The 23,512-nt window shown below is 39.7% G+C and overlaps 1 protein-coding gene across 11 annotated transcripts in view; it reads left to right on the top strand.

Moving 5' to 3' along the window:
• Positions 1-9,502: 9,502 nt before the first annotated feature.
• Positions 9,503-23,512, top strand: part of ptprua (protein tyrosine phosphatase receptor type Ua) — a 271,405-nt gene continuing 257,395 nt past the window's right edge. For 2 of the 11 annotated variants that reach the window (XM_037793898.1, XM_037793895.1), the window contains exon 1: positions 9,503-9,857. In XM_037793898.1, coding sequence (XP_037649826.1) covers positions 9,788-9,857 — 70 coding nt within the window. In that variant the 5' untranslated portion in view covers positions 9,503-9,787. The remainder of the gene's footprint in view (positions 9,858-23,512) is intronic. The other 9 variants (XM_037793904.1, XM_037793903.1, XM_037793894.1 and 6 more) reach the window with 8 other exon arrangements.

The following is a 23,512-nucleotide window of genomic DNA, read 5'->3' as shown; positions in this document are numbered from 1 at the left end:
CTCATTGAGTAGGTAGTTATAGCATCTAAAAAGACTTTTGAAGCCGACTCGGTACACCCAGCTTGAAACTGGGACAATCTTGGACAAACTGGGACTTCTGGCCACTGTAATGAATGCAGCCTCCTTTGTCTTTTGGTTAATTGTATAGTGCAGTCTCAGGTGTCTCCATTGAGGATGGCCTTGATGAAGATACTCTTGCATCACGGAGGTCTTTAATTCGGCCTTGTTTATCATGACACATTTGCATCCATCATAGCTTATATAACGAGCACATTTTCTTTCTATTATCTCTGTAAACTTGATGCAGTAAATGAGCAGAGGTGCAAAACAGTCATTAGTAAGGGCAAATCCATCCTCCCCCACAGAGAAACAGCTAACAAAAAGGCAATGTCAGACTGGATATAATGGTGTGATAGCAAAATGGACATTCAGATGCATATTAGATGCTGCTTACCTCGTCCTCAGGCTGGATAATGTTTCAAGGACAACTCCAGATGAGTGACAAAGGCAGATTGGAAATGCAACATTCACACAAGCGCAGAACAGTATAAGATACTGTACCTTGTGATTTTAAATTATGGGACACGCAACACATTTTTTTAATCAATGTTGTCTCTTTCACACATTGAAGGCTGATACTCGCTGCAGTTGGAGGCCATAATACACAGTAGGACAAAGAAGCCCGACACCCCTGACCAACCTTGGAGCTGTCTTTTGACCAGCCACTTGTTTTGTGTGCTAAAGGGAAAAAAAAAGTGGGGAATAAAGATGTTGGCGAAGCTGTGACCGTGAAAACCGAGAACGGTTTGTACATTTTCAAGAGCAAACGCAGCAGTTTGACAATCTTATCCAAGACTCCTACTGTACTTTCTGTCTGTGTTCGTAGTCGGTAAGCACAGCATGAAAAAATGATGGTGAATCATTTTTTGTAATGCATTTTTTATTACTGCAAATAATGTGACAAATCAGTTTAACCACTATGTAAATTTAGTTATTGTTGTTGGTCTACTTGTACAGTTATTGTAAGTGTTAATTCTCACTGGCTATGTCTAGAGTTGTAACAATTAATCAATTAGTTGTCAACTATTGAATTAATCTCGCCAACTATTGTGATCAGCTATTAATCTGTTTGAGTAATGTAAGAAAAAACCCTCTAAATTCTCTGATTGCAGCTTCTTAAATGTGAATATTTTCTGGTATCTTTACTCCTCTATGACAGTAAACTGAATATCTTTAAGTTGTGGACAAAACAAGACATTTGAGGACGTCACTTTGGACTTTGGGAAACACTGATCGACATTTTTTTTTACCATTTTCTGACATTTTATAGACCAAACCACTAATCGATTAATCAAGGAAATAATCAAATGATTGATCAACAATGAAAGAAATTGTTAGTTGCAGCCCTAGTTATGTCCATCTGAAATTCACTTAGTGACTGGATTACATTGGTAGGCAACTTTAAAGCTGCACTAATCATTATTTCTATATTAACAATGAATCAGTTGAATTTGTGTAATTAACGGGGATGCTCGTAGTGATGAAACTAGAAAGAATTGTCCGACTGTACTTCCCCTCAGGTGCATGGAGCATTTTAGCTTTTAGTGTTTCAGGCAGTGGGCAACCTCCGGGTCTGTAAAGTGAAGCCAATGCTGAAGTGCATTAAACCTGCATTCTTTCTAACAGCCAGCAGGGGGCAACTCCTCTGGTTGCAAAAAGAAGTCTATGAGGAAAATGAGCCGACTTCTCACTTGATTTATTACCTCAGTAAACATTGTAAACATGAGTTTATGGTCTCAATCGCTAGTTTCAATTCTTCTTCAATACAGCATGATGTTCATTTAGTAAATTATGGTCCCATTTAGAGTCAGATAGGCCATAAAGCAGGGGATGCTTTAGGGCGTGGCTACCTCGTGATTGACAGGTCGCTACTACCGCGCTGTCCGGTCTGGGAGTTGTCTGTGTTTTCGTCTTTGAACTTTAACCCTTTCACAGTGTGTTTTCAGCTCATGAAAGTTAAGTGTAATCTTTCTTGTTGCGTTCAGTTGTACTTAGCTCCACCCTCTCGTGTCACTTCTGGTTGCAAAGAACCAAGATGGCAACGGCCAAAAACCAAGATGGCGACGGCCAAAATGATAAACTTATCGGTCTTAATGGTCTTAGTTTTGGTCTTAAACTTAGGAGGACATCTCTGGTAAACACAAGACAGTGGTGATTTTGTTTAATTCTTTGTCGAGAAACACAGCTTTACAGATTTGTTGATTAAATCAACTAATCAATTAGTCCGACTAAGAATTTCTTTTGTCGAGGACGGCCCTATATTTTCTTGTGCTTTTACCCGAGCAATCTGTAAAGCACTTTGTGTTGCTTTTGGGTAGGAAATGTGCTATATATAAATAAATTTGCCTCTCCTTGCTTGAGTAGCCCTTTAATGCCCACCTGGCCCAGCTGTGCAATATACCTGGATTTATTTTTTCTGCGGCAGGGCACTTCTTTTGTTTTGAAAATGACCACAATGGCTGAAAATACAAAAGAGTCCAATCAATCAACACATAAATTACATGTTGCACACAGTAATGTCCCACTGGCAGAACAGTGGGTGGTAAAAGTTGAAAACCTCCATCAGCCTCTGAAGGTAACCCGTAGCTACAATATAAAAACACTGTGACTGTCTGTACAAACACTGGCTGTGTAGTGACCGCAGTTAACTCACCAAACTTTACTTTCCTGCAATTCCTACAACCCCGGGCATTTGCATTACCTCATCCCACCCACGCTACTCCCTGAAAACAGGTGCATGCACAACTGCGCTGAATGCCCAATGCTTGCATAATCGAGGCCATCATTTCTCGCCGCGCATTATAATAGCTGTGAAAAATGAGCAACCAAAACATTTAAATGCATGAGAAACACAGCATATGCGGAGTTCTGCGTGCCAGTTCAGGTTTGTCAAGAGATAATCTTTGCGGACTCTGCTAAATAAAAATCCATGGGGTGTTAGAGGAAAGCACAATCCGGAGTGATTGTTTTGGCACACGATTTATTAAAGTGAAACCACCTTAACATGAAAAACAGGCAGTGTATATAAATACAAGCAGATCTGATCTATGCAAGACTACGAGGGAAAACAGAGGCTGGCTGCGCCGCTGCCCTGATGAATTATGAAACAGTCAAGACCTCAAGTTGACCTGTGACTTATATCTACCGAGCTGCTTGTATACAAAACATATTGTGGATAATAAAACCACTGCTAAAGGCCTGACTTAAACACCGCACAACAAAAAGTGCCACTGCAGCAGCGAGGCATCCGCTTGCTCAAAAGCTTCCGCTGCAACCCTTCATTTACCTTTCCGCTCATATTAAATCACTCCAAATGTAACACAGACACCAAAACAACTGCAGCAGTGGACTTCTGTTAGGTTGACCTCAGCTGTGTGTGCATTCAAGGGAGAAGACGGCACCGAAACCAGAGCACAGTACTCCCTGCAGGGCACCAATCTGTGACATAGTGCAGGGTATACTCAATTATCAGCCTTTTTATTAACAGACTATAATATTCAAGTCAAATATTTAAAGCACTGTTAGGAATTATTGTGCAAGCCTGGCGTCTTAGAGAAGGGCAAGCCACAATAATCTTTTAAATATGGGATATTGGCCCATGCAATCTTTAATGGAAGATATTCATAGTGTTGCACTCGATTGAAAACACAAAAAGTTGTAAGAATGAAAAAAGAGGACTTAAAGGTCCCATATCGTGCTCCTTTTGAGATTCATACTTGTATTTTGCGTTTCTACTAGAACATGTTTACATGCTGTAATGTTTAAAAAAACACATTATTTTCCTCATACTGTCTGCCTGAATATGCCTGTATTCACCCTCTGTCTGAAACGCTCCGTTTTAGTGTATTTCAACGAAATTGAGACGGAATTACGTTGCTTGGCAACAGCTTGGGTCCATGTTTACTTCCTGTCAGCCGATGTTATTTACATACACTGCAACAGGATATAAACTGGGACACATTTAGAATGTTTATGTTTAAAACCGTGTAATGGTCTAAATATTGTATATTTGTGACATCACAAATGGACAGAAATCCTAACGGCTTGTTTGAAACGCACAATTTCTGAATACGGGCTGTGTGTATTTCTCCTTATATTGAGCGTTTTGATAGTTTAACAGTATTTATATATCACGTAAACATGTTTTATAATATAAAAGTAAGTGAAAATCTCATTTTTTTTACCATATGGGACCTTTAAAGGTACAGTGTGTTGGATGTGGGGGCACCTAGTGGTGCGGTTGGATCATAGCCTATAAGGTATAACGCTCTCCAGTCAGCAGCAAACCACAGAAGATGTGTCTAGAAGCCACAAATATATCCAAAAACGGTTTCATCCTCTTTTGAAAAATGGGAAATGATGCAAAAAAAAAACGCAGTATCATGATAGCTTACACTTCTTTTCACAAAAGGTGAGGAGAATTCAAATTGTAGTTCAGATTTAATCCTGATATGAGATACAGTTACAGTAGAATCTAATTGATAAAAGCCCTTAAGATGGTGTCTTTGAAGCGTGGAAATGAATACATTGATCCTTCCCTGCAGATGTAATTGACTTTCTTCTGGTGGGTGTTAGCCTGATGACGATCATCAGCTGGAGCTCTGAGCGTTACCACCTTTTAGAGTTTCCAGCTATATTACTGGTGACACAGCCGACATGAAATACAGCAGAATTAATATGGGCAAATTAACTGGTTATATAACATGTAATATAAGCGCTTTATGAGTGAGCCGTTAATGTAAGCACAGAGGAAGTTATTAGATTTGAAGGGCATGTGGACCACTATATCACTGACACCAATATATCAACCTCTCGCAACAGTTTAAAAATTCACGTTGAATTATTACAGCCTGGCAAATGAAGCAAGCTCACAATATGCTCCCCACTACCATCCTCCAAGAAATAAATATCTCCCAGACACAAGTTAAAAGCCCTGAGGCTACAAAATCAATATTTCATAGGCAGGAGGTGATAAAGAGTCTTGATCCAGCTCTTCCTGTCTTTGAAGCAGCCAGTAGTCCAGTAGCAAGCAGCAGGTCGGCTCGATGCCATCTGAAAGCCACAGCCAAGTGGATTTGGGCCACTGCACAAATTTAACAGGTATAGGGAAGAGTTGGCTGCACTTCACCCTGCAGTGTGTTGATACGTTTGGGAATAAAAGCCTGGGTGACCATCACAGGGTGATGTGGAGCTATTTATCCACCGACTACCAAACTGTGGCCCTGTCACTTTGGAATGACCCTGTGGTGAATCGAAGGCCGGGGGGATAAACGTATCTGCACAGGCTGGGTCATCACATTACAGCTCGGCCATTCTAACTGCCAAGGCTCGGGATTCGTTTACCGGAGACCAGATCAATACCATACACTGTATATAATGAGTGGACATTGTCACCATGACATCACCCATTGGATTGTGGACTACGGTCACCATCTTGGTTTTTTTTGCAACCAGAAGTGACAGGAGAGGGTGCTGCATTGGTCCAAATTTTCCCTGTTGAAATTTCCAACTATGGACCTTCAAGCGTTCCAAGTGCATGATGCCAAACATAAACAAAAACCATGGCTTACCGCGAAAAATTGGTGTTTCTTTGGCAAGTGTACACACAATTGAACTCTCAGCAGTGCGGCCTCCACATTTTTCTGGCATTTTTTAAAGTTTTCCCGAATAACTTTTGCAGAGAAGATAACTTTCAGAGATGTTTACCATAACCAGCTACCTAATTATGATATCATTACATGCAGAACAGGTTTTTACTATATGATAGTATGTATTATTTTAATTAAATACAGGCAAATATACTGAATGTTGCCTTTTAGTTGATGGTTTATCATTTTGTGTGATGTCAGACAACTGCTTCTTTGTGAAGTCGGGGTAGATGGAGTTGCTCCTAGTTTACAGATAGGTACTCCGACTTTGAGTGGCATTCCATCATACCTTTTCTAGTAGGAGGTTGGAAATTTTCTAGTTGTCTGGAAAGCATCATAAGTACAACCGAAGGCTGAATAAGACATTCTTAGGCGACCAAAATACCAGGAGATCAAGCTTCAGATCCAAAGGTGGTTGAGACCAAAGATCAAGATCTTGTATGTTGTATATTGGCAAATATTTATTGTTATGTAGTTATAGTCAAGACTGGTGTTAAATCCCCATTTAAAGATGGCTTCATAGTCCAATGAAGGGTTTAACTGGAGTCCAGTTGTAGATACCTACAGGTTTTGACTTATAGATGGACTTTGGGATTTCACCCACTGCAATGCAGCGTGCATATTGTTCATGATCAGGCTGCTGTGCTTTAATTATATTCCCCATAAGAGTGCAGTGGGTAGAAATGGAGCAAATACGATTGAAAAAAAGTTATTTTAATCAAACAGTCACTATATCCTGACAGTAGTACATGAGACAGGTAATCTGAAAAAAAATCCTGTGCCTCTGTGTCCTCCGGTGCTCCTAAGGGCATCTGCAAGATTTCACAGACCGGAGGAAAACAACCAATCAGAGCCGAGCTGGAGTCTGCCGTCTCTGAGCAGCTGTCAATCACTCGCGAACGCTGATCAAATGGTAAAACTAGGCAGCGCTGCTCAAATATGAATCAATATTCTGTTACTGTAATGCCTATTTCTCTCCTCAAATGTTTTCAGGAACATCTTGTGGTGTACTGTTTAGCTGTAAAATGAGAAAGTTTGTGACCCGGCAGCCATGTTGAGATCTGTTGAGTAAATACTAAGCACCGCCCACCAGCTATAGCACGGCCAATAGGAACGCTCTCTCTCTGAAATGACCTGTGATTGGTCAAAGTCTCCCGTCACGGGCTAGATTTTCTAAAGCCTGAAAACAGAACCATGAGGAGGAGCAGAAGTCTAGTTATCTCTCAGAACACTTGAATTACAATATGCTGAAAGATTATTATGGAATTTTTGCCCAATGATGCCAAAAAATGGCTGGCTCCTGAAGCTTTAAGGGGAAAGAGGTGAATAAGGTAAAACAATTTAACTAATAGATATCACCATGAAACTTCCCCAATTGATTACAAATATTAAGACGTGTATGTTTAAATATGCAAATGAGTGATTATCTTATCAAATATGTGCTAATTTGCATACATTTCCAGAACAGAAATATGAACATTTGATAAAACCAGGTTCCAAAATTCTTGTTTCATTTTGTTGACATATTAGAGTCAGAGGTTTTTACAGAAGGAATTATGGATATCTCTTTTTATCACTCCATAAATCAGAAAATACTGTCAACAGCCATAAAAAATTCCATTTTCATCATGTTTTTAGGAATAAAATGTTCTATAAATCAGGCTATGAATGATATATGAACAAACCCCTCTGTAAAAACCTTCAGAATATAGATAGGAATGAAATTGGAAAGTTTGGTGGATGTAAGTGCTGAAGTGGAGATTTATGGCTCAGTGTCTGAGAAAAACAGAACACTACAGGTTTAACTTATAGATATCACCATGAAACTTCACCCAGTTGATCTCTTACATTAAGACAATTATTTCCTGTATTACAAGTTTTCTCAGATGTTATGTTTAAATATGCAAATGAGGCATTATGTGATGCGAACTTTTAGTGAATATAGGAGAAATCGACAGACGCAAACAGACAAAGTAGTAAAATAAACACCATAATGTGTATTTTGGATGTTTTCTTTCCACTAGTCTGAAAGGAGACATGTCATGGATGCAAAATAGCCCAAAATCTCAAAATTGACCGGTGCATGAAAAACACTATATTTTTTTTTTACCAGGGGTGTCTCCCCTCAAGAATAAACAGAAATGTAGATCAAATGTTTTATTCCTGAATATACTTAGAACATTAAACAAGGTGATATACCTGCTAAATAAACATGGATTAAAACAAACCCCATGGAGAAGGTTGGAGGTCAGGGTTAGCTGCAGAACAGCACCACTGGAGCTGGAAAAAAAGGGGATTCAGCCGTGAACTCTGCTACAGGCAGTTCACCTGTGGCTCGAAGCCAAGCTGTCCAGGTAAAACTCAATGCCACCCTGCTGTCACAAACCAGTGTGTTGGATACTAAAAACAGCCCGAGATAACAGCTTCTTCTGTATCATATTCATAAATAAATAAATAAATAAACTGCTAGCCTTTGGCAAGGTGTTACCCCCTCAACACCACAGCACAAGCGAGTCACAATTTAATCTAATTTAATTTAATAACCCTCTAAAACCAAGTATCTACTACTACTGTGAGAGATTACAATTTTACAGTCTTTAATGCACCATTTCTCTAATGTGTACAATATAAATCCTACACGCTATACATACAGTATATATACATATTTACATGTACATACTGTACATGATTATCCAGTCCATGTATATCCACTCAGTATTTATTTCTTTGCGCTATGTATATTGTTTACAACTTACAGAACACTTGACTTTTTTTTAATTTCTTATTTTATTGTTGGTCATCAGGGATTTTTACATATATTTATATCTACATATACACCTATTTTTTTCTTATTTTATTGTTGGTCATTGGTGCTTTTTACATATATTTATATAATATTTATATATACACTTATTTTTTCTTATTTAATTGTTGTCACTGGTGCTTTTTACATATATTTATATAATATTTATATATACACTTATTTTTTCTTATTTAATTGTTGTCACTGGTGCTTTTTACATATATTTATATAATATTTATACATACACCTATTTTTTCTTATTTTATTGTTGATCATTGGTGATTTTTACATACATTTATATCATATTTATACATACCCCTATTTTTTTCTTATTTTATTGTTGGTCATTGGTGCTTTTATAAAAAAAAAAAAAAAAAAAAAAAAAAAAAAATATATATACATCTATTTTTCTTATTTTATTGTTGTTATTGCTGCTTTTTACATATATTTCTATACCATTTATATGTACACCTTTTTTTATTTCATTGTTGGTCTTTGGTGCCTTTTATATATATATTTGTATAATATTTACATATAAACCTATTTTTTTCCACATACTACGGACACGTACATAACAGTCCTGTCAATTCTTTACCTTTATCAGTCCAGCTTTGTTGTCCTTCTTCTAGCTGTTATTTCCATTTCTGTGTGTAAGTACATTGAGAGAGATGCAAAAAAAAAAAAAAAAAAAAAAATCAAATTACCTGTATGTATTACACTTAACCCCACAAATAAATCTGAATCTGGTGCCTTTATAGCATGATGATGGAGAGCAACATCAGCCAGACAGAAATTAATCTATTTAGAAGCCAGAAATGCTCATAATAATAACACAGGTAAAATGTCCCCTGTCTGTAATGTGACAGTTTGATGACCAACTGTACAGAACCAAACAGAGAAACAGTGCAGTGTGTTAGTGGCTGTGAGGTCCTCCTCCTCTCCTCTCCTCCGCCACATGGAGGCGCCGCAGTCCCGCATTCACGCGTCCCCACTTGTACTCGCTTGACGGTTACAAAAAAAAAAGTATCGGAGCCGTTCCAGGAGAAAAGGGGGGCTCTTTTTGAACGCTTTAGCTCCGACATCAGATGCTCCCTGTGCGGGCTGAGGAGGCAGCAGGCAGGCAGGCAGCGCTTCTTCTTACAGGCGGATTCAGCGAGGAGCGCACTACTTCTTCTCTCCGGTCCCAACGCTGCTGCTGTTACCGCTGCTGCTGCTGGACTTTTCTTTAGGATTTTCTTCTTGTGACAAGCTGGACTTTACTTCTTCTTGCCAAAACATGTATTCAGCGGCATTGCTACTGATGCTGGCCGTCAGGATCTACGCAGACAGCATGGAGGGGCCAACAGGTAAAAAGACACATTTGGATATTTTTGGGCATGACGCGCAGTGCGCACCTGCACATCTCCTTGTTAAAGTTGCTTTAAAGTCGCCTTTTCTTTTCCACCACAGTCTAGACATATAGTCAGGATTGCATGTGGCTGTGCAACTTCAAAAGTTGCGTGAGAGTGTGTGTTGAGCTGTTAAAACCAGACCCTGTATGGCTGCATTCAGTGCTGTGAACTTTCTCCTTTTGTGCGCACAGTGGAACGTTCATATTCCATGAAATATGGAATTGCCTGCAAACCTCCAGAGTCAATTCATTTCATTACACGACTCAGTGGTATTGGTGATTACTATGAGGACTTTCCCCCCCTCGAGATTAAATCAGAGTCTTGAGATTCATTATTTTGCAGTCTCTCTCTCTTTCCTCTCTCTGTGTGCCTCTCTATCTCTCTATCTCTGTCCAGTGCATTCAGCATCATGACGTTTTACTGTCATGTTTTCATTGTGCACGCTTCAACAACAATCTCTCCTCCAATGTGTCAACGCCAGAAAAAAAAAAAAATGTAAATCCCATCCACAGTGATTAAGTCATCCCTCATTGGATTTTATTTACTGCTGATGTCTATGAAATGGGCTGCTAACTTTTGCTGCATATTGATGGAAACATGCTGCATAATTATGTTGCTGATGATGCAGGGGATGATTTGGTTGGCTGGTTTCAGTTTGTAGAAAAATCAGCCATCAGAGGCGTTTATGGAGGAACAAATCAGGAGGTGTGTGTGCGTGTGCATCTGCTGCTACAAAGCAATACAGTAGGGGATGAATTAGTAATGTCAGTGGTGTGTGCTCCAAATAAAAGCACTGATCCAAATATTCTGTGTGTGTGTCAAACTCTTGATAGACAGAAGCAAAGTGTTCTCAGAGAGGGTAGCCATGATACCTGCAATCCACAGAGACCCATCTTCAGATAGGAGTTCAAATCCTCCTCCAGTTTGCCTCTGGCGAGTTTTTACTTTTGAATGGTTGAAGATTTCCAAGGCCTCCGGACTTTGACTTCTGAGGAATGTTGTGTTGAAAAAAAAAAAAGAAAACCCCTCCTCTGGTCACTCACTCCCTGTCAAGTTGTCTCAAGTAAAAGTGACAGTTGGTTAATCTCAAGAATGCTTTGCAACTCCTGTGTAGCTGCGGTATAAATACTCTGGTACATACATGGGTATCGGTTTACACAGCCATCCTGAACCAGTTGCTGAACAGACGTGCTCTGATGCCACTCCCTGCTCTCCAGGATCCAGTTGGTTTCCGTATAGGCGACATTTAAATGCAACAAACCAACTGTCTTATGAGATTACACTGAACAACAGAAAAGACTTCTCCATTCACCAGCTGGCACACATTCAGTTTATGTGTTGGAAATTAAATCTGTTGTCAAGAATGGACACTGGTGGGAAATGTGGGGAAATGTCCACGTAGGTGCTGTGTGTCGAGCCTCAGCACGCTTTTGGTACCAACTGAAATATGTAGTGCTTTGGACTGAAAAAGTAAAGAAAGTTGGATTTGAATGTCTGCTCAGATTCATAATCGTGTTGATTATTCATTGATTAGATATAGAGCTGCAATGATTAATCAATTAGTTGTTAACTATTAAATTAATGATAATCGATTCGGTTTGAGTTTTAAAAATTCTCTGATTCCAGCTTCTTAAATGTGAATATTTTCTGGTTTCTTTACTCCTCTATGACAGTAAACTGAATATCTTTGGACAAAACAAGACATTTGAGGACTTCATCTTGGACTTTAGGAAACACTGATCAACATTTTTTACCATTTTCTGACATTTTATAGACCAAACAACTTTAGTTGCAGCTCTAATTAGATGTTTCCTGGTTTGAATCAATATTTTATTTTATTTCACAGTTCTTCTGGCTGCTTTTGTTTAGACATCTTTATGTTTGTCAAAGTAAGGTCATGTTTTGGCCCTAGGGCAGCAACTAACCATTATTTTCATTATCAATTAATCTGTTGATTCCTTTTTTTCAATTAGTCCTTCGGTCTATAAAATGTCAGAAAGTGATGAAATATTTCCATTGCCTTTGCCCAAAGCCCAAGGTGACGTATTCAAATGTCTTGTTTTGTCTGACCAGCAGTCCAACAACTACAGATATTCAATTTACTGTCAGAGAGGAAACCAGAAAATATTCACATTTGAGAAGCTGGAAGCAGAGATTTTTGTCTCAAAACTCAAAATAGTTGCTGATTAATTTCCTGTCTGTCGACTAATTGATTAATTAGTTAATCATTGCACCTCTGAGTGATCTGTAGTCTCTGCCATTGCTTTGGTATTCTTAGATACATACAGGGCTATATCGGTACTAGAGCTGCAAAGATTAATTGATTACTTGTCATCTATTAAATTAGTCGGCAACAATTTTGATAATTGATTATCGGTTTGAGTAATTTTCAATATTCTCTGATTTCAGCTTCTTAAATGTGAATATTTTCTGGTTTCTTTACTCCTCTGTGACAGTAAACTGAATATCTTTGAGTTGTGGACAAAACAAGACATTTGAAGATGTCATCTTGGACTTTGAGGAAACATTGAAGGACATTTTGCACCATTTTCGTCGGAGTAATCGACAATGAAAATAATAATAATCGTTAGCCCTAAAGGTATCATATTGACCCTAGTAGTAGGGCTGCAACTAACGATGATTTTCATTATCAACTAATCTGTTGATTATTTTTTTCAGTTAGTCGTTGGTCTCTTCAAATGTCAGAAAGTGATGAAAAATTCCCATTGCAATTTCCACAAAGCCCAAGGTGACGTATTCAAATGTCTTGTTTTGTCTGACCAAGAGTCCAACAACCACAGATATTCAATTTACTGTCAGAGAGGACCGAGGAAACTGGAATGTATTCACATTTGAGAAGCTGGAAGCAGAGATTTTTGACTCAAAACTCAAAACATTTGCTGATTAATTTCTAATCATTGTGCCTCTAACTGACAGTGACATTGTCAACAACACCCAGGCCTGCGTCACATCTGTAGTTTCTGCCATTGCTTTGGTAACCTTGGATACATACTGCAACGATGAGTCAACTAATTGATCATTTGATGGACAGAAAAATAATCAGCAACTATTTTGATAATCGTTTAATTGTTAATTATTCATGTCAAAATAGCAGAAAATACTGTTTTCAGCCTCTCAAATATGGACTTTTTCCTGCTTGTCTCTGTTTTATATCACATTAAACTGAATAATTTTTGGGTTTTGGACTGAAAAAAACAAGATATTTGAAGACATCTCCTTGGGATTGACATTCTTCACAATTTCTGATATTTTATAGACCAAAGGACTTGTTGATTAATTGGGAAAATAATCAACAGATTAATTGATAATGAAAATAATCCTTAGTTGCAGCCCTAATACATACAGGGCTTCGATATTGGTACCAATACAAAATATTTCTTCCTGATAACTTACAGTATGTTTAACTTTAGCTTGGGGAATCTAAACTTGCTTCAACTCATTTTTTTAAATTCAAAGTAATATACAATGCATCAGACATAAAGAACTTTACCTTCATTTCTATATAATACAGCCATACGTTAGTAAAGTTGCTTGATTTAGAGCAGAGAATATCTAGTAGAAGAATAAGTTAATGAGCCCAAAGTGCTACAGGTATCGGCTGTGTTGCAGTGGGGTTGCATCATTTGATGCACATCAGCTGATGGTGGCTGTGTTGTGGCGTTTCCTTGGAACAAAATGGGATAAAAATGCTGATTTCCTTTGTGAGAGGTGAGGCGTTGGTTGTGAACTTTTCGATACGTGACACTTGTTGCTGCTCGATACTCTACGGACACACTTTGGTGGTACATTAAAAGCAAACAGCTCGAGGTATAAACCTTCAGAGCCCTGCAGTTCGTTGACGTCATGTGGCAGGAGGATCTATGAGTATTGAAGTTTCAACGTTCCCCTTTCGGGGGCTGCCAACAAGTTGTGTTGTGCAGCTGCTTTAATGCTGAAGAAAAGGAGAAGATGCAGTGCTACCCTCACTTTGTATTTCTGTTGTGTTCAGGCTAATGCGAATTTCAGCACTTGGAGGTCTTTTTTCCTCAGCTCCGTAGCTTCACCTACAGAATGTGTGATTGTTGAGGTTGAAACCTGCCGTGTTGTTTAAATGCACCCAGGCCCCTGTTAGCGCGGGTTTCCGAGAAGACATTGCAAGAAGGTAATTTAATCGTATAGCAAAACCACGTGAGCGAACCACCACAATGAGCGGCCCTGACACACGGCTCCAAACACTCCGATATTGGAGGTCGGAAAGAGGTTGGCTTGAAAAGACCACTTTGAAATGGGCGCTGACACGGGAAGGTGGGCTTTCACGGGCTGCTGGGAGGATGTAGAAAGGGTCCTCGGTGTGTAACGGCGTGGATCGGGCTCAGTGTTAATCCAACAGAAAATAGCCTGACACACCCGGCTCTCCCGGGGCAAAATGTGGAGGCTGTAAATGGAGAAAATGGAGCGTATGCTCGAACAAAAAGGCAATGATGAAATGTGGTTGTTCCGGAGGAAATAACACAAGATTCTTTAATAGAACAATTGCATAATGGCTACACCGTTGTTCAAGAAAATGAGTACACCCTGTAATTATAGTGCGCGATAATGAGGTGGCAAAGGAACAAGGGGTTGTTTCGACACCCGTTTTATAAAGGAAGAAAAATCACAGAAATTTATCAAGATAACTCCACATCGTTTTCCAGACAGTTACACGTCCTCAGAGCTGCTGCGGGACTACCATCCAGCTTTTAATTGTCTTTTTGGCTGAAGAAAAATGGACGCAATTAAGCTGGAAATGGATAAAAATGACCAATTTGAAATGATAAAGTACAGCCCACATTTCACTCCCCCTCTTTCTGATGCAGCATTAGTTGCATATTGCAAACATTAGTCTGCTTTTCTTCAGTTAAAATGGACGGGTCAAGCTTAACATGTGTGGACGTATCAATTCAATTAGTCAAATCAGTCAGCCTGACATATGCAGCCAGTAAGTCAGTAAGTAAGGCCTTTCCACATCCCTACATTCACTTTGATGGCTCTTGAGGAATTTTAATTGCCTGTGCCATTAGTCGCCAGTCGTTCGTCTCCCAGAGTTTTATTGGCAGTGTGGCTAAAGCAAACTTGTAGAGGTGTTCAACAGAATTAACATTTTACTTTTAATCATCGCAACTGAAGACTTCACGGGGAGTTTGGAAGTTCTGTGAACGGCTGAGAGACTTGGCAAACTTCTACACCTTTATAAGTATATATATATATATATATACAGTATACCCGCAGTGCGATGACTTCTGTTTATCTAAAAATGATTTCCTCTTATCGTCGAGGGAGGAGTTAGGGCTGCTGTTGTGCAACTGAAGTCAATTTTCTCCAAGGGAGTTATGTTGGTGAAATGCCATGTCGCCTCCAATAGACATTATTGTGCCCGTCTAAGCTGAACTCCAGCTCCTTCTGCTCCATCTATCTTTCCACCTTGTGTATCTTCAGTTGTCAACAGCATTGGGCAATAACACATTATGTTTTACAGTAATGTGATTACTTTTTTTCAGCAACAAGCAGGGTATGGGATTACGGTTTGAGATTTACTGTTCAGTGGACGGATTGGTCTGTGACGTGCTAGTTGGACGCAGGAAGGCTGTTATGCCGTGTTTACGTTGTATACAGTGTCAGGGTCTGAGAGATGAAGCCAATGCTGAAGTGCCTTAAACTTGCATTCTTTCTAACAGCCAGCAGGGGGCGACTCCTCTGGTTGCTAAAAGAAGACTCATTGCATAGAAGTCTATGAGAAAATGAGCCTACTTCTCACTTGATTTATTACCTCAGTAAACATTGTAAACATGAGTTTATGGTCTCAATCGCTGGTTTCAAGTCTTCTTCAATACAGCATGATGTTCATTTAGTAAATTATGGTCCCATTTAGAGTCAAATAAACCATAAAGCAGGGGATGCTTTAGGGCTGGGCTACCTTGTGATTGACAGGTCGCTACCACGGCGTTGTCAGGTCTGGGAGTTGTCTGTGTTTTCGTCTTAAAACTTGAACCTTTTCACAGTGTGTTCTCAGTACATGAAAGTTAATTATAACTTTTTTGGTCGCCTAAAATGTTTTATTTGGCATTCACTTAGCTCCATCCCCTTGTGTCACTTCCGGTTCCAAAAAAACAAGATGGCGACGGCCAAAATGCCTAACTCGGGGCTTCAAAACTGTAGTCCACAAACCGATGGGTGACGTCACAATGACTACGTCCACTTCTTATATACAGTTATGGCAGTTACGAATAAATAAACTCCTACATGCTTTTGAGAAGTTTCAGTTGGTTGCAATCTGCAACCTCACCGCTAGATGCCACCAAATCCTACACACTGCACCTTTAAACCACAATTTATACACATGTTAATACGGAGGATGGGACCTGGAATGGTTTTAAAGGCACCTTAGACAGAGCTGGGCTGAGTTTGACTGGGGGGTCGTTGATTTTCTTGTCTAATTTATTGAGTTAATTGTGTTGGAAACCTCACGTTGGTCATTCACGGTGGTAGCAATGAGTCCATCGTTGACCATTATCACCTTTTGCGATATGCCTGTTCATCTATCAGTGCTGCTGGCGTCATGTGCCTGTCGCCACCATGACAGAGCTGCCAGACTAACTTGGCCTGGACCCACGAGGCGTCTTTGTGGTGGAGAACCAGGACTGGCTTCGCCTCTCCAGGTGTTAGAAAATGTGTTGTTTCTCCCCCCCCACATCAACAACAAATCATTACTGAACAGATGGAGGAGTGCCAGCAGGCGCCGCGCTGCCTGTCAAGCTGATCGCTAAACACATGTTTAGACAATAAAGTTAAATTTGCTTCTTTTTCCGACATCCTATCGCGTCGGCGAACGCCAGCGTTGGCATTCAATTTAGATTACTTTAAATGAAGCTGCTGAGTTTGTGATTGCTGTTGCACGCTCTTCCCTCACTGACTCATTTCATTGCTTTTACAGCTCTCAGTTTTACTTCAACAAGCTATATATAATGATCTGTGGGATGAAACGCTCCATGAGATCAGTGAAAAAGGTGAGAGGAATAAATTCACGTAGTGTATCAGCTGCTTGAGAATCAGCTGCTGGTGGAATTTGGATTGAGGAATTTGCTGCGTGTTGCGGGTATGCAGAGTGCTGCTAATTCATGATTATAGCGTCCCAGAGGACTGACCTGCTGCTGGAGCAACAAAAGCCACCGCGTTTAAAGCAGCTGGACTTTTTCAACTCCAGATAATACTCAGACGTCGGCTTGCCTTTTAGCAAATTTTTAGAAATGCTCCAATGCCTGAGATGCCTCTCCGCACTCCTCTCCTCTCTCCTTCGGTATAAGAGCTCACCGTCTGCCACGGATCATGTCTCAAATTGTCCACCGAGCATTGAGAGTGTGATGGTGATGCTTTGAAAGCAGCCGCATAGGCAGCTTAGCCGATTGAGGTGAAGTAATTGCGCTGACAACAATATCTGTCTCTGAACACTTGACTCCATTTCATGTCAGCAAAGTGTCTCTTAATTCCTCAAGAAAGGAAATATCATCAAGCCTGGCAGTAACACTTATCTTGTCAGATGTGAAGGAATGAACCTCTATAACAAATTCACCTTAAAACACTTTAACACTGTTGGGTAACAGTCGGCGGTGACGTGCCTCGCATTCCTCTGTCTTTTTTTGTAGCCGTGATGGTGGATATTGATTTTCTCTAAGTGAGAAACTGTCTCAGTTATAAGAGCACTGTGTTTGTTATGTAGAGCTTTATACTAGTAAAGTGGCATTAACTACTCAAAAAAGTCAGTATGCATACTAATTGTGTTTGACTTCTGAGTGTGCCTTTGACGGACAAGGTACAAAACTTATATATTAAAATTAAATTATACAGACCGTGTCAGTATATCAGTTATGATTTAATTTAAGTTAATTTCTTAAGTTTCATTCACTAGTAATTTTGGCATTGTGTCCATGTGGAATCATGGAAGACAGTTGTCGTCTTAAAGGAATACTTCACCTACAAAATGACCATTTGTACATAAATTATTGACCCCGTGTTATCTTGAATTCTTGAAGAAAACTGTGTTTTTCTCGCATGCCTCCACAGCGAACAAAGAATTAAAAAAAGAGAAAATTCTTGATGAATGGGGGTAAATGGGGGGCCGCGTTTAACAACGACAAAAAACGACATTAAAACATCCGACTACAAACTCTCACACAACTCGTGCAGTATAATCCAAGTCTCATTTATCCAGTCGTATGCTCGCTACTTCCCAAAGACATGCATCTCCGCTAAAACCTGACGAGTAGCAAGCGTGAAGATGTTTATGTGGAGAGTTTGTAAACTGATGTTTTGATATAGATTTGCTGTTAAACGTGGACTCCGTTTACTTCAATTCATCAAGATTCATCTCCGTTTCTTGATTCTCCGTTCACTGTGGAGGCATGCGAGAAAAACTTGACAACTATTCGATTAATCGATTAGTTGTTTGGTCTATAAAATGTCAGAAAATGTTGGTGAAAAATGTCGATAAGTGTTTCCCAAAGTCCAAGATGACGTCCTTAAATGTCTTGTTTTGTCCACAACTCAAAGATATTAAGTTTACTGTCACAGAGGAGGGGAAAGAAACCAGAAAATATTCCCATTTAAGAAGCTGGAATCAGAGAATTTAGACTTTTCTTTCTTAAATGATTCAAACCGACTAACTAGTAGTTGGTGTGGTGATTAATAGTTGACAACTTATAGATTAATCGATTCATTGTTCCAGCTCTAAATGCTATAAATATAGGGGATGAGTTAAAAATTCCAGATTTACATACAATTTAGGTAAACATATTTGATTTGTCCTTTTTATTCTGAAGAATAACACCAAAGGAGAAATATCATGTCTTGAAATAGGAATGGGAAAAGATGGATGTGTAGGTGGCTGCCAATTGCAAACAAACCACTCATGAAGATATGGTCTCTGTGGTGTTGATAACATTTTTATAGAATATGAAGACAGCAGCAGCACCTATTTTCATGTTCAAATCTCATTTCCTGTTAGTATACAGGCAGCGTCTGAAATTAAAACACCCACCAAGCGAGCAATTTTCCGATTGGTGAGTAAATCTCAGAAGGCTATCGGTCACACTGGCGGGTACCAAAATAGTCATGTAGTAAAAAAAGTATGCTGAGAGTCTCTCTTCGTTTTGGTATTATTTTACTGTCTGTGTTGAGGTTTGACACACACACTACCAGATGTGTCTGAACAGCGCCGCAAAACTGACGGTCTCAAGCACTCCTCGTTTCACGGCACTGTTTACCGTACTGGACATCAGCTACTCCTCTGCTAAACTATCTCTTGCTGACGGTCCAATTGATTAACCATTGATTGATATACTAACATAGTTTTGCTTCAAATTTTGCTCTGGCCTCTTCTTTAGGTCTGTATTCAGCATAATACCTCAACGAAATGTATTTAAAGGTCCCATATCGTGCTCATTTTCAGGATCATACTTGTATTTTGTGTTTCTACTAGAACATTACATGCTGTAATGTTCAAAAAACACTTTATTTTCCTCATAATGTCGGCCTGAATATGCCTGTATTTACCCTCTGTCTTAAACGCTCCGTTTTAGCGCATTTCGACGAAATTGCGACAAAATTGCAACAGAATTGCGTTGCTAGGCAACAGCTTGGGTCCATGTGTACTTCCTGTCAGCTAATGACATTCACATAAACTGCAACCAGGAATAAACTGGGACACATTTAGAATGTTTTACGTTTAAATCTGTGTAAAGGGTCTAAATATTGTATATTTGTGACATCACAAATGGACAGAAATCCTGATAGCTAGTTTCAAATGCAGAGTTTCTGAATACGAGCTGTGTTAATTTCCCTGTGGATTGAGCATTTTGATACTTTCACAGTATTTATATAGGACTTAAAGCTACTTTGTAATAAAAAAAACATGAAAATCCCACTTTTTTAAAATATGGGACCTTTAAACAAATATAAATGTGGTCACAAAAAGGCCATTTATTATTTGGGCCGGTGGATTTTTTCATCTACTCCTCGGCTGGTGAGTCAATAAGTTAATTTTGGCAGCTGTATACAGGAAATCAATGTATTTTATTGTTTTCTGCTAACAGCAAAAACTATGCCAGTTGATTTTTCGTACACATTCTATACTATTTGTATGTATTTTTGGAATTGGGTTCCAGAGCTCAGGTCTACAAGTTCATTTCCCTTCCCTGTGGTTGTAGGAATACACAAAGAACATATAGACGTATAATCCGAAATATGTCTGCCGTGTGTTGAACCCTCAGACTGAAATGTGTCTGTATAGCACAGAGTGCTGCATTTCTTTTTATGAAAGGTCTCGTACGGCTGCTTGTGTTTAGACAGCGTTTGAGGGCTTCAGCTGCTTTTGGTAAATGAAAAAAGAGGCTTTCTCCGGGTGAAAAAAAAGAAGAAAATTCTCAATGTGAGGTGTGTGAAAATTGAAAGTCAGGCATCGTATCAACACTGTTATCAAAACATTTTCAAATGATACCCTCGCTAGCCAAGTAGACAAAGCAGGTTGAGGGAAAGTGGGCACACCAGAAAAGCAAATTAGAGCAGAAAGGAGAATGCTCTCAACGTCTCAGATTGATGATAGATAACAGTGTGGAGTGTTTGACGGAGGATTTTTCCCTTTCGGGGATAATTTACCTTGTGGTATTGAAACCATCAGCACACACACACACACACACACACACACACACACACACATGGCCAACTAACTTGTTGGGAATTGGCAGGTGAGATTGATGATGTAGGATGCCGTTGCTTGTAGACTGTGTAGACTGTGTGCTTGTATAAGGGCGAGTTGGACTCAGAGAGATGAGATATGCAGGTGCATGACTGTTCTGTAGCGATGGCTGCCTGTCCATTAAGTCCGGTCCTGCTCTCCGTCAGATTCGGTCGGTGCTGCCATTACCTCCCAGATTTGTCACCGCCGCTGACAGCCAGCCGTGAATAATCTTTATGAATATTCCTCTCATCGCTCTTGCCGCCTCGCCGACGGTGTGTTTACACTCTGCGGCTGAACCAATTGTCCAAGCTTTTCCCCGGCCATGAAACCTGTGGTCGGAGCTGTCACGACCGATGACAGGTTGATGCGAGGCGCTGGCAGCAGAGAGGAAACTGTCGCTCGGTTAGAGATGATCGAACGGCGGATTCAGCAGACTGGGGTCAGAGTTCAGCCACAGGATGATTTTGTGGCGGTGCTGTCAGCGAGTGTCGCTTTAGATTGAGATGACATCTAGGGCCAAACCGCGGGAATAGCATTCCTCTCGCTTCCTTTCTTCTCTGCAGCTTCTGGGCTAAAATAACTGCATGATGCCAAAAGCAATTTCTTTTCAGCTCTGCTACCTCCTCCTCAACGCTTTATCTCCCAGAGTTTTCCCTCTCGGGCTCACATGTTTGGTCCCCCACGTCATTAATGTAGAAGACCACGGTGCTGATAAACTCCAGTTAGATTAACTGCCAAACTACAAACTCGTCTCGTCTTATATCTTTACCCTTCGCTTTTTTGTAAGATACAAAAAAAAAAGAAAAAGAAATCAGTGATATGGAGCAAGACCCGGGGTGTGTAGGTCCCAGGGTAGCTGTAGATATTACACTTTAAAAAGTAGGCGTTTAAAGTTATCAAACCTGTGGGCCTCCGAGTGTCCCCGTGGCGCACGAGAGATATTAAAAGTTGAAGGGAAACTTGTAAGAAAAAAAAAAAGTCAAATTATTAAATAAATAATATGGCATACATGTCCCTCTACGGAGTGAACAAGGGCACTGCGGCATCGCCTGCTCAACCCTGTCAAGGTTAGCAGTGACCCTCCTGTGCACAGCAGGGGAGGTTCTGCAGCATGAACAGCAACACCTGTGTGCCTGCTATCACCGCGGGGCGTCTTCATCAGCGGCTTCTTCGCTTCCTCCTTCTGTAAGTAAATTTGGATTAATGCCAGTTTGGTGGCTCCGGTTTGCCCTTTTTCCGGAGCATCTTACTTTGTAATGATATACATGATATCTCAGAGTTCCAGAGTGCAAGCTGAAGGAGGAGATGGTGGTGGGGGGGTTGAGTAATACTCTCCCCTCCATCTGCAACTACTCCAGAGGTGCTTCTGAGCTCATAACCCCCCAACCTTTCCTGTGCAGCTGCAGCTCTTGTGACGTGTTGTTCGGCCACATCGGAAGGCTAAAGTGTTTATAGCTGTTCAAAAGCTGTCATGGAGAGGGGCGAGAGGAAATCACCATTTTAATGGGGACAGAGATCCATTGACTCAGTCTGTTCTCATACACCATTCGTAGCTATACCTATGAAAAGTAATGCACTGTAATTTGTCTGTATTCTACAAAATGATTTCGTATTTAATCCACGTAATAGTCAACCAGGAAGTATAAAGAGCAACAAATGCCACGTAGAGGTCGGGGTGGATGGGTGGGTCCCGTGTGAAACCAGAAGTCAACGTGGATTTAATTTATCCCAAAATCCGATCTTTTCCTAAACCTAATTAAGTTGTTTTGTGGCCTAAACCTAACCAAGTATTTCAAGCGTTGTTATTTTAATCCCAACGTTGACTTATTTGTCACGTAACTTCCGTAGTTATTTAACCCAAACGTTGATTTATGTGTCACGTAACTTCCGTACTTAAGTAACGCCACGTCCGTAGGTATTTTAACCAAAATTGTGATCTTTCCCTAAACCTAACCAAGTAGTTTTCTTGCCTGAACCTAACCAAATTGTTTCCTGTGAAGATGTGTGAAGTTTATTTTGAAAAGACTGTATCCATGTATCGAGCCGAAATTGACACTTGTTGCTGGACATTTGTAGGAGAACACACGAAAAAAGAGGAATAACTTTTCATAACATATCATACGAACCGTTGTATAACGATGCGTTGATCGATTAGGGCTATCCTCGACCAAAAAAATACGATTTTGTCGTCTAATCGATTAGCAAAGAATTACACAAAAGCACCACTTTAAATGTTTTGTTCACCAGAAATATGCTAATGAATTTCCTCAAATTAAGTCATTAAGCATTAAAATATATTAAAAAAAAAGGACTAATCGAACAAAGAAATCATGGTCGACTAAGACTACGATTCTCCTGATATCAACTCTGATACCTCAACTCAAGGTATCTGTTGATGAAGCATTTGTATTGGCTAGAATCTGGTGATACAATACGTATTACGATACAGGGGTTACTATTCAATATATTGCGGTAATTTTAGGAAAACTGACATAGTATAAACAACAACACACCACCATATGCATAAAATCGGAGTAAAAAAAGTCCATAGCACTACTTTGAGAGGGCACATACACTGAGATGGCAAATCATCTTTGCAAATGAAATAAAGTATTACCTGAGTTAATCTTTGCATGTAAACTATTGATTAAAAATCAATGCAGTATTTTTGAGAATGTATACAGTATCACAAAATATAATATTGCGATACTCGATATTTTCTTACACCCATGCTGTTGATACAATTAGCAGATCCGTTACCGGTGTTGCCTACTTTTCCCTAATTTAAAATCTGTGTAGCTCACCTGTTCAGCTGGATTTCTTTGAATCAGTTTAATGTAAC

The sequence above is a fragment of the Sebastes umbrosus genome, chromosome 15 (genome assembly GCF_015220745.1).
Source record: "Sebastes umbrosus isolate fSebUmb1 chromosome 15, fSebUmb1.pri, whole genome shotgun sequence".
NCBI lineage: Eukaryota > Metazoa > Chordata > Actinopteri > Perciformes > Sebastidae > Sebastes > Sebastes umbrosus.
The sequence above is the reverse complement of the archived record's forward strand: the minus strand, read 5'-3'. Positions and strand labels throughout refer to the sequence as shown.